This window comes from Nomascus leucogenys, chromosome 4 (genome assembly GCF_006542625.1).
Source record: "Nomascus leucogenys isolate Asia chromosome 4, Asia_NLE_v1, whole genome shotgun sequence".
Classification (NCBI taxonomy): domain Eukaryota; kingdom Metazoa; phylum Chordata; class Mammalia; order Primates; family Hylobatidae; genus Nomascus; species Nomascus leucogenys.
The window spans coordinates 93,332,801-93,345,053 of record NC_044384.1 but is presented as its reverse complement, the minus strand read 5'-3'; the positions used below and the strand labels follow the sequence as shown (position 1 = coordinate 93,345,053).

At 41.0% G+C, this 12,253-nt stretch overlaps 1 protein-coding gene across 17 annotated transcripts in view; it reads left to right on the top strand.

Moving 5' to 3' along the window:
• Positions 1 to 12,253, top strand: part of PXK (PX domain containing serine/threonine kinase like) — a 92,990-nt gene that overhangs the window by 26,675 nt on the left and 54,062 nt on the right. For all 17 annotated transcript variants that reach the window (XR_004029733.1, XM_003257235.4, XM_012497281.2 and 14 more), the window contains exons 2-3: positions 4,507 to 4,557; positions 8,064 to 8,111. Coding sequence is in view for 16 of the 17 variants with exons in the window: in XM_003257235.4 (XP_003257283.2) it covers positions 4,507 to 4,557; positions 8,064 to 8,111 (99 nt within the window). In the remaining variant the exon portion in view is untranslated. The remainder of the gene's footprint in view (positions 1 to 4,506; positions 4,558 to 8,063; positions 8,112 to 12,253) is intronic.

Genomic DNA, 12,253 nt, shown 5'->3' with positions numbered 1-12,253 from the left:
GACAGAGCAAGACTCTGTCTCAAAAACAAAAACAAAAAAATGCAGAGAGATCCCATATTCCCTTTACTCAATTTTATCCAGTGGTAACATCTTGCAAACCTATAGTACAATATTATAACCAGGATATTGACAGTGATACAGTCATGATAGAGAACACTTCCATTATTACGAGCATTCCTCACTTTGCTCTTCTGTAGCCACACTGCTTCCCTCTGACGCCCATCTCACTACCCCAGCCTTAACTCCAGGTAACCATTAATCTGTTCTCCATCTCTGTAATTTTGTCACTTCAAGAATGTTATATACATAGAATTGTACAGTATATAACCTTTCAAGATTTTTTTTTTCCACTCAGCATGATTCTCTGGAGATCCATCCAAGTTATTGTGTATATTAATAGTTCTTTTTTTGCTTGAGTAGTATTCTATGGTATGGATATAGCAGAATTTAACCACCTATTGAAGGACATCTGTCTTGTTTCCACTTTGAGGCTTTTACTAATAAAACTGCTATGAACATTTGTGTATAAATTCTTATGTGAATATAAGTTTTCATTTCTTTGGAATAAATGTCTAGGAATACAGTTGCTGGGTTGTATGGTAGTTGCATATGTAGTTTTTAAAGAAACTTCCAAACTGTTCTGGAGTAGCTGTACCATTTTATAGTCCCATCTGCAATGTATGAGTGATCCAGTTTTTCTGTATCCTAGCCAGGATTTGGTGTTATTACTGTTTTTTATTTAAGCCATTCTGATAGGTGTATAGTGGCCTTAATTTGCATTTCCCTGAGGGCTAGTAATGTTGAATATATTTTCATGTATGCCATCTGTATATCCTCTTCAGTGAAATGTATTCTTAACATTTGCCCATTTTCTGATTGGATTTTTTAAAAATGTTTGTTCTTTCATAGAAAAATGTTTTTAATTTTGATGAAGTCCAATTTTTCCCTTACATAGATCATACTTTTGCTGTCAAGAACTCATTGCCTAAACCTGGATCCCAGATTTTTCTCTCCTATTTTTTTTCCTAAAAGTCTTACAGTTTTACGTTTTACATTTAAGTACATAATTCATTTTGGTAGTACAATGTGTGAATACAATGCATGAATCTTAGGTTGAGGTTCATTTCATTGCTGAGTGTCCAATTGCTCTGGCACCATTTGTTGAAAAGGCTATCATTCCTCTATTGAATTGCCTTTGCACTTTCATCAAAAATTTAATTAGGCATACTTATATGGAATTATTTCTGAGTTCTCTGTTGTCTTCCAGTGACATATATGTTTATGCCTCCACCGACACTACACAGTCTTGATTACTGTATTGATGTAATAGTTTTGACATCAGGTAGACTGATTGCTCATACTTTATTTATTTATTTATTTATTTAGAGACAAGGTCTTGCTCTCTTGCCCAGGCTGGAGTGCAGTGGCATGATCTTGGCTCACTGCAGCTTCAGCCTCCCAGGCTCAAGCAATTCTCCTTCCTCAGCTTCCTGGTAGCTGGGACTACAAGTGCATACCACCATGCCTGGCTAATTAATTTTTTTATATTTTGTAGAGATGGAGTTTCACCATGTTGCCCAGGTTGGTTGAACTCCTGAGCTCAAGCGATCCTCCCGCCTTGGCCTCCCCAAATGCTCGGAATATAGTCATGAGCCGCTGACTTGGCCCCATCTACATTTTAGAATAATCTTGCCTATATTTGGAAAAAAAACTTTTTAATAGGATTTGTTTTAAACATGTATATCAATTTAGGGATAATTGAAATCTTTATTTCTATTCGTTTATTCAGAGCTTTGATTTCCATTATCAGTGGTTTGTAGTTTTCGACATACAAGTACTATACATGTTTTAGATTTCCCTCCAAGTATTTTTTTTTGAGTAATTGTAAATGGCATTGTATTTCTAATTTATACCTATATATGTTCATTTCTAGTATATAGATACACAATTGATATTTGTATACTGTATTCTGTGGCCTTGTTGAACTCAGTTAATTAATTAATGACAGGGTCTCTCTCTTTTGCCAAGGCTGGAGCGTGGGTGCCAACATGGCTCACGGCAGCCATGACCTTCCGGGCTCAAGCATTCCCTCTGCCTCCTGAGTCCCTCCTGGGACTACAGGCATGTGCCACCATGCCTGGCTAATTTTTTTTATTTTTGTAGAGATGAGGTCTTGCTGTTTTGCCTGGGCTAGTCTTAAACTCCTGGACTCAAGCAGTCCTCCCACCTCAGCCTGCTAAAGTGCTGAGATTACAGGCATGAGTCACTGAGTCTGGCCTAAGAATTTATTAATTCCAGTTTTTTTGTAGATCCCTAGGGATTTTCTACATAGACTATCATGTTGTCTAAAAATAGGAACAGTTTTATTTCTTCCTTTTGATCTGTATGCCATTTATTTCTTTTACTATTTTTACTACACTGGCTATATCTTCCAGTAGTTTGTTGAGTAGGAGAACACATTGCCTTGCCTTGTTCCTGATCTTAGGGGAAAATATTGAGTCTTCCACCATTAAGTATGCCAGCTGTAGGTTTTTTGTAGAACCTATTCATCAACTCAAAAAAGTGTCCTCTATTCCTATTTTTCTAAAAGCTTTTATCGTGAAAGGATGTTGAGTTTTGCCAGATGCTTTTTCTGCATCATTTGATATGATCATGTGATTTTTCTTGATTAGCCTGTTAATATGGCAGATTACATCTATCGGTTTCTGAATGGTGAACCAGCCTTGAGTCCCTAAAATGAGCCCCACTTGGTCATGGTATATAATTCTTTTTATAAATTGCTGAATTCAATTTACTAATATTTTGGTGAGGATTTTTGAGCCTATGTTTGTGAATGGTATTGATCTGTAGTTCTCTTTTTTTGCACTGTCTTTGGTTTTGGGATCTGGGTAATACTGACTTCATCAAGTGAATTGGGAAGTGTTCCTTCCTCTTCTGTGTTTTAGAAGAGTTTGTAGAGAATTGGTGTTGATTCTTCTTAAGACACTTAGTAGAATTCTCTAGTGAAACCATTGGGCCTTGATGCATATTTGGGGGGGGGGTAGTTTTTTAATTATGAATTTAATTATAAATCATTATAGGCTGGGCGCAGTGGCTCACGCCTGTAATCCCAGCACTTTGGGAGGCCGAGGTGGGCGGATTACTTGAGGTTAGGAGTTCGAGACCAGCCGGGCCAATATGGTGAAACCCCATCTCCACTAAAAGCACAAAAATTAGCCGGGCGCAGCGGCAGACACCTGTAATCCCAGCTACTCGGGAGGCTGAAGCAGGAGAATTGCTTGAACCCAGGAGGCGGAAGTGGCAGTGGGCTGAGATCGTGCCACTGCACTCCAGCTTGGGCGACAGAGTGAGACTCGGTCTGAAAAAAAGAAAAAAATCATTATAAAGATCAAATTATGTATTTCATATTGAGTGAGTTGTGGTATTTAGTGTTCCTGAGGAAGTGGTCCATTTCATCTAAGTTGTCAAATTGATATATGTAGAATCATTCATAGCATTCCCTTATCCATTTGATATCTGCACAGTCTGTAGTGGTATCCTAGTTCATTCTTGATATTAATAATACATGTCTTATCTTTATTTTGTCAATTTTATTGGTCTTTTCAAATAATCAGCTTTTTATTTCTTGACTTTTCTCTATTTCTTTGTTTTCAATTTTATTGATTTCTGCTCTTTATTTTTCCTTCTTCTGCTTGCTTTGAGTTTATTATGCTCTTCTTTTTCTAGGTTCTTGAGGTGAAGTTTAGGTTATTGATTTGACAGTTTTTCTCTTTTCTAATATAAGCTTTTAGTGCTTAAATTGCCCTCTCAGTGCTATGTTAGCTGACATGTCCCACAGATTTTGATATGCTGTATTTTCTTTCAGTTCAATGTATATATTTTTTAATTTCCGTTGAGATTTTGTCTTTAAAACATGGATTATTTAGAAGTATGTTGTTTAGTTTCCAACTGTTGTGGAGATTTTCCTGTTACCAGTCTTACTGATTTCTAGTTTGTATGATTTTCGTTCTTTTAAATATTTTGAGATTTATGGCTCAGGATATGATCTGTATTGGTCTATGATATGCATGATGACTTGGAAGGAATGTGTATTCTGCTGTTACTGGATGGAGTGCTCTATAAATGCTAATTAAATCCCGTTGGCCGATGATATTGTTAAGTTCTTCTATATCCTAGTTGGTGTTCTGTTTAGTTTTTCTATCAATTCCTAACAGAGGAGTATTGAAGTCTTCAAATATAATTTTGGATTTGTCTGTCACTTCTTTCAGTTTTATCAGTTTTTTGCCTCACATATTTTACAGCTCTGTTGTTTGATGCATATACATTTAGGATTGCTATGTCTTCCTGGTAGATTACCCTTTTGTTTTTATGTAATGTCCCTTTCTTTCTGTCTCTGGTAATTTTCCTTGCTCTGAAGTCTATTTTATCTGATTTTTTAAAACTTATTTTTGATTCCCTGATTTGGGGGTTTTATAACTGAGGCTATTTTTCCCTTCTCTTTTTAAGGAATATATTATTCGAGTGCAAAGAGGAATTTCTGTGGAAAACAGCTGGCAGGTAAGCATTTTTTTTTTTTTTTTTGGTCAATTAGAAAAATATTTAAATGCATGACTAAAACCCTGACTTGGGGCATCTAAAAGTCTGGACAAATCAGAACATGCATAAATATAAATCATGTTTCTTTTAGCTATAAATCTTTAGCTTTAAGACAAGTATGATAAGAGTCTTTCCTGTCCCCAGTTGTTTGGTTAAATTGTGTATGATTGATATTACTATTGAGTGTATCTAGGAATTTGTTCCCCACCTCAACCCAGAGCAAATAGTGTATGCAAATTTCTTGTTTTCTTTCTAGAAATTCACACCTCCTCCCCAGTAGCTATGGTTTGAGTTCATTCTACCAGGTAGAAAGATGAGATTGAGTCTTGGCTATTATACAGTTTGGGCCACTACACTTTATGGATCTCAGGTCCACTCATGGGCAGCTTCTGGTGCTAGCTCCCTCATTGTCTCTAGGGGAGGGTCTTCTTGGTGCCCCAGGCTCTGCTTTCTTCAGTGGTGGCCTCAGAGAGAAAAGAATTCCTGGAGAGATCGAGAGGTCCTTCCCATCCAAGTTGACTTACAGAGGGTGGCTGAATTCTGCATAGGGGCCCTTTCTTTCCTGTTTTAGTAATTATAATTACCACCTCCACCTCGCCGCAACCCTTCTTCTCTCCCAAAAATCTTACCTGCTCCTTCACAGCCCAGCTCAAACCTTAACCTTCTACCTTAAGCAGCCTCTTACACGCAGTTGTCCAAACTTGGTCTTTTCTTTGCCTGAAATTTCAAACTACTGTTTGTTTGAATAATTATTATATTTAACATCTATCGAGCATGTATTAAGTGTTCACTGGTTTAAGCACATTAATTCACTTAACCTTTTAAAAATGTCCTATGTGGTAGTATCGTCCTCATTTTACATTTGTGAAGTAAGTAACTTCTGAGGTCACAGATCATTGGCAGAATAGAGTTGGAATTTGCTCGTTCTCTGTGGTTAACCACTCTATGATCTTTTGCCTCTTGGCTCTTATCAGGGATGACCTTACTTTTTGATGTGTATTTGGCAAACAGGGTCAACAGCAGTGTCCTACCAGAAAGATCAACCCTTGGTGCAGTTTTCTAGATCCAATGCATTAGAAACCCAGGGGTACTCAACAAAAATGTAGACTCTTGGGCCCCATCCTAGACCTACTGATTAGATTTTCAATGGGTGGGGTTGTAGGGGCGGAGAGGTGTGATACCTTTCTTCACCCATGGTAAAGGTTGTGGCCAACACTCCTATAACAAAAGACAGATTAATAAGAGAAAAGCGTAACAAATTTATTTAATAAAAGCTTTTTTTTTTTTTTTTTGAGACGTATTCTCACTCTGTCGCCTAGGCTGGAGTGCAGTGGCATGATCTCAGCAGCTCACTGCAAGCTCCGCCTCCTGGGTTCACACCATTCTCCTGCCTCAGCCTCCCGAGTAACTGGGACTACAGGTGCCCGCCACCATGCCCAGCTAATTTTTTTGTACTTTTAGTAGAGACGGGGTTTCACCGTGTTAGCCAGGATGGTCTCAATCTCCTAACCTCATGATCTGCCTGCCTCAGCCTCCCAAAGTTTTGGGATTATAGGCGTGAGCCACCACACCTGGCCAATCAAAGTTTTATGTGACACAGGAACTTCCAGAAATGAAGACCCAAAGACCTGGGGAAAACTGTCCATTTTTATGCTTGATTTGATGAAGAATGGATAGCCATGTAGAATGTGATTGAACAAACAATTTCTTTATGTTTTTATTTTTATTTTTTGAGATAGGGTTTTGCTCTGTTGCCCAGACTGGAGGGCAGTGGTGTGATCACAGCTCACTGCAGCCTCGACCTCCTGGGCTCAAGTGATCCTCCCACTTCAGCCTCCTGAGTAGCTGGAACTACAGGCAGGTACCACTATGCCCAACTAATTTTTTTGTATTTTTTGTAGAGATGGGGTTTGGCCATGTTGCCCAGGCTGGTCTTGAACTCCTGAGCTCAAGCAATCCTCCTGCCTTAGCCTCCCAAAGTGCTGGGATTGTAGGCATGAGCCACCGTGCCTGGCCTTGTCTGTTCTTCTTTTTTTAATTTTTAGTTTTGTAGAAAAGGGGTCTCATTATGTTGCCCAGACTGGTCTTTAACTCCTAAGCTCAAGGGATCCTCCTGCCTTGGTCTCCCAAAGTGCTGGGATTGTAGGTATGAGCCATTGTGCCTGGCCCTGTCTGTTCTTCTTGGTCTGTCCGTGTAGCCTGCCTTCCTCCTGGGTATGGGGCAGGACCCCTTTAGAATGAGTGTCCTCAAGGGAGAAGGGAGAGAGCAACCTCTAGGTTTTATGGCTTACTTTGTGAGAGGTAGAGGGGCTAGAGACAGGAGGGCAGAAGACCAGAAAGAATAACTCATTTGTGAACCCTTCTATTTTTTTTAGACAGAGTCTCATTCTGTTGCCCAGGCTGGAATGCAGTGGAGTGATCTCTGCTTGCTGCAATCTCTGCCTCCCAGGCTCAAGCGATTCTAGTGCCTCTGCCTCCCCAGTAGCTGAGACTACAGGTGCTCGCCACCATGCCCAGCTAATCTTTGTATTTTTAGTAGAGATGTGTTTCTCCATGTTGGCCAGGCTGGTCTCGAACTCCTGGCCTCCGGTGATCCACCCGCCTTAGCCTCCCAAAGTGCTGGGATTACAGTCACAAGCCACTGTGCCCAGCCCATTTCTGAGGCCTTCTAATCTCCTTTAGTTCAAAGTACTTAGCATGCCAAAGTACCATACTGGGATATCATTTTCTGAGCCCCAGTAGGATTCTAGGTGATATCCAGGTAATACTTTCCTGCACATTAACATTTGAAAATCACCAATAAAGGTTAAAGTCAAACTATTTCAAACCAAAATTATTTTCTTGATCAGGGCCTGAAGAACTAGTAGAATTTGACTATAGCCTAATCAATGGCATCAATACAACTGAGAAAGAATGTGTAGACAATGGAAGGTGGACTGTCTGTCAAGAGGGGGAACCCTGGGGAATCAGGGCGAGGTGTGGCAGCTCTGCCTGCAATGCAGTCCAGTCTCCAGGGTGGTGGGAGCTCACCTGGGGGAAGTTTGACACAGGACAAAGGTGAAACGGCCTCAAAACTGTCCATTTCCTCTTGCTTTGATTCCATGCTCAGTACAACTTTTTTTTTTTTTTTTTTAACTCATTCATCTTTCTAGGTGCCTGGTTAATAAGAAAGACATTTGAAGGGCTGTTTGCCCTAAAAATAAATATTCTCACTTATCTCTTGGCATCTTGTGAATTTGACAGGTATTAACCAGTTTCCCATGGCCCAGCCGACGCTTGGCACTGCTAAGTCTGTTTTCTAGGCTTGTCATGTTAAACAGTTAAGCACCAGGTATAAGCCCTACTACCCTTAGCACAAGTGCCTGAGCTCTAGAATGCCAATATTACTAATACTAATACATATTAAATAAAGAAATGAAAAGAGATAGTCTTTGCTGAATCAAAACACTACTTCTTGTCTCTTACAGATTGTTAGAAGATACAGTGACTTTGATTTGCTTAACAACAGCTTACAGGTAAATGTTTTGAAATTCTAATTACACACACTGATTACTTGGGGTGTCTAAAAAACTGGCTGGAGTCCGGGCACAGTGGCTCACGCCTATAATCCCAGCACTTGGAGAGGCTGAGGCGAGTGGATCACCTGAGGTCAGGAGTTCAAGACCACCTGACCAACATGGAGAAACCCCATCTCTACTAAAAATACAAAATTAGCCAGGCGTGGTGGCACATGCCTATAATCCCAGCTACTTGGGAGGCTGAGGCAGGATAATCACTTGAACCTGGGAGGCAGAGGGTGTGGTGAGCCCAGATCACGCCATTGCACTCCAGCCTGGGCAATAAGAGTGAAACTCCGTCTCAAAAAAAAAAAAAAAAAAAAAAAAAAACTGGTTGGAAATAGCAATATCAAAAACAAGAAATTAGCACATTTCCCTGTCAAAGAAAATAAATTCATATTTTACACAGATGATGTAAAGTATTCCCAAAAATAAACTTTTGGGAATCAACATGTGATTTATAATTAATAATCACCTCGCCCTTGCAACCAAGTACCATTGTGTCCTTACCACAGTCATAGGAGGCTGACGTAATATCTCCTTTTAACAGATGAGGAATGATTGCATGGATTGCTAGCGTTGCTCACTTAGGTGGAGCTGGGACTCTGAATCTCTTCATTGAACTAGGCTACATATCAGCTCTGCAGATCAACATGCAGCAGTAACTGAGAGACTCAACCTTTTTCTGTTTAACTTTTTTATCCTAAATATGCAGTTAGAAATCCCATTGTTTTAAATGTTCCTAATGTGAGGGCCATAATGGGAAGAAGCATGAGCTGCAAGGTCTTCATCTAGAAACACAGCCAGTGTTGGTAATGGTTAAAGGGTCCAAGAGGGGCTTTAGCACCTTAGGAAGTCCTGCCAATACCAGCTATGTCTTCACCTGGCAGGCGGGTCTTCAAATGCCTTGGATTACTGAAGACTGTTGCGTTCTTGTGTGTCATACTTCAGGTTTGATTGGTAACATAAAACCCTTTAAACCTGAGGAAGAGTGCATGGCTTATGAGGTAAAGGACTCAGCCAGGAGAAAAAGGACTGCTCCCGTCATTGGTGAGCTAGCCATCATCACTCATTCTGAGTGACCTCTGATCTTGCCCACAAAGGTCAGGAGGACTGTGCACTAGGAGGAAGCATAATACGTCTTTTCCTTCAGAAGGCCACGTTTTGTTGGTAAGACTTCAGAAAATAAGCATTTGGGCCAGCTGTGGTGGCTCACTCCTGTAATCCCAGCACTTCGGGAGGCTGAGGTGGGTGGATCTCCTGAGGTCAGTTCAAGACCAGCCTGGCCAACATGGCGAAACCCCGTCTCTACTAAAAATAGAAAAATTAGCTGGGTGTGGTGATGGGTGCCTGTAATCCCAGCTACTCAGGGGGCTGAGGCAGGAGAACCGCTTGAACCCAGGAGGGGGAGGTTGCAGTGAGCCGAGATTGTACCACGTTGCACTCCATCCTGGGCAACAGAGCGAGACTCTGTCTCAAAAAACAAACAAACAAAAAAGGAAATAAGTATTTGTAGAGCCCACACTTTAACATTATTTATAATGCTGCTGAAAGCATGAATGCCTTGTTTTCCTTTTGAAGAAAGGGGCCTGAGTATCTGCAGATGATTATGTAATTGCCGTACTTGTCATGCATTTGACACATATTGTCTTTTTGTGTTTTAATTTTAGTATGACCCATTTGAGTCTTCAGATAGAATTATTGGCAGAGATCAGATTTTCATCACTGGGTTTAATTGGTTTTATTTATGGATTTTAATAGCATCTTCTTTGCACTCAGACAAGAGCTGGGCCTATGATGACATTGTAGATAAGGCATCAATGTGCAGTTTATTCCAGCAGTGGATTTTCTCCTCAAGCCCGCCTCTCCCCAGTGCAGTGGCCCATGTGACATTTCCACAGTGGTGTAAGCATTTGGCAATTAACAGTGGGCCTACTAACTGTTTCTGCCTTTATGCTCAAGCGAACCTTTGCTTGTGCATAAAGGGGGAGTGATCTTTGTACAATGTCATTCAGCCAGGCTGAGTAAGAATTTGTGGGAGAAATATTTTTGAAATTGAAATTGCCTAGACTTAGCCTCTAAGAATAGAGGGTGGGGAGGAGAGTTTTATCTCTCATTTACTCATACTTTGGGGTGATAAGGTTTCTCCACAACTCTTCACTTACGGCCTTTTTAATATAGTGAATTTTATTCTTGTTTCCGTGTAATTTTACCTTTTAAAATGGGGACTTTCAAAGTGCATCTTATTTCAAATGCAAATATCCCCATATATTGATGTTGGCTTGTGTTGGGCAGAATATGGCCAGACATCATTTCAGTGGGAGGTTTTACTGGATTCAAGCAAACAAACAGAAGAAAGCACATACAGCTTTTTGGCAGTGAAATAATTTAAAACAATATCCATAAAACAGACCAAAAAGACTCAAACCTCAGAATAAAACTGTGACCATGATTTTCAGTGTCCAATTACCCTTTTGACAGATAAATGAGTTCCTGCTGAAGAAAGAGAAATATAATACACATATGCAGAGTTGTCTGAGTCCAATAGGAACATGTCTAAGTGAAAAAAAGCAGAATGCAAAATTATATATGCCATATAATTACAAGAAATGTTTGGAAAACAGTATTGCAAGTAAATATGCCAAAATGTTAATGGTGAGCCCCAGGTGGCGGAATTATAGGTTATGTCTTTTTCTGTTTTGTTTTGTTTTGTTTTGTTTAACGTTCTGTACTTTCCAAGTTCTCCACAAACAAGCACATGTAGGCTATGTAAGCGGAAAAACAGAAAAAAGCTGCTTTTTCTTTTTTGAGACGGAGTCTCACTCTGTTGCCCAGGCTGGAGTACAGTGGTGCGATCTTGGCTCACTACAATCTCCACCTCCCGGGTTCACCTCATTCTCCTGCCTCAGCCTCCCGAGTAGCTGGGACTACAGGCGCCCACAACCACACCCGGCTAATTTTTTGTTTTTTTAGTCGAGACGGGGTTTCACCGTGTTAGCCAGGATGGTCTCGATCTCCTGACCTCATGATCTGCCTGCCTCGGCCTCCGAAAGTTCTGGGATTACAGGCGTGAGCCACCGTGCCCGGCAAAAGCTGCATTTTCTAAACATTTTTTTTTTTGAGACGGAGTCTCGCCCTGTCACCCAAACTGGAGTGCAGTGGCATGATCTTGGCTCACTGCAATCTCTGCCTCTTGGGTTCAAGCGATTCTCCTGCCATAGCCTCCCGAGTAGCTGAGATTACAGGCATGCGCCACCACACCCGGCTAATTTTTGTATTTTTAGTAGAGATGGGGTTTCACTATGTTGGCCAGGCTGCCAGACTTTTTATAGTGAGCATATTTTGTGGAAACAATGAAGAAAAATCACCACCTTATTTTAAATGCAACATCAAATTAGCAGCCATGCAGGGAGACAGCATACAACGAAGAGAAAGAAGCAGGCTGTTGAAATGTTGGGAACTGGGCAGAGAGAGAAAGAACTCAGTCTCTGTTCCTTAGACTTGAGAAGGAACCCAGGCCCTGCCCCTTCCAGCATTGAGACCTTGAGTCCATCATTTCTTTTTCTTTTTTTTTTTTGAGATGGAGTTGCTCTGTCACCCAGGCTGGAGGGCAGTGGTGTGATCATCTCTGCTCGCTGCAAGCTCCACCTCCCAGGTTCACGCCATTCTCCTGCCTCAGCCTCCTGAGCAGCTGGGACTACAAGGCGCCCACCACCATGCCCGGCTAATTTTTTGTATTTTAAGTAGAGACGGAATTTCACCGTGTTAGCCAGGATGGTCTTGATCTCCTGACCTCGTGATCCACCCACCTCGGCCTCCCAAAGTGCTGGGATTACAGGCGTGAGCCACTGCACCCGGCCGAGTCCATCATTTCTTCTCTTGGGTTTCACTTTCGCCGCTGAAATAAAGGGGTTGAACTAGATGACTTCTGAGGTCTCTTATAGCACAAGTGTTTTGTAATTAGAATTTTATTGCCCATTGTTGACCTTGGAGAGACTTTACTGTACTCCAGGGGACAGCAGGGGGTTGAGACAAATTGAGGGTCTGTTGAAAGCTTAGAACTCCCTAGGATACTGACTGGAATATGGTTGAAGGCAATT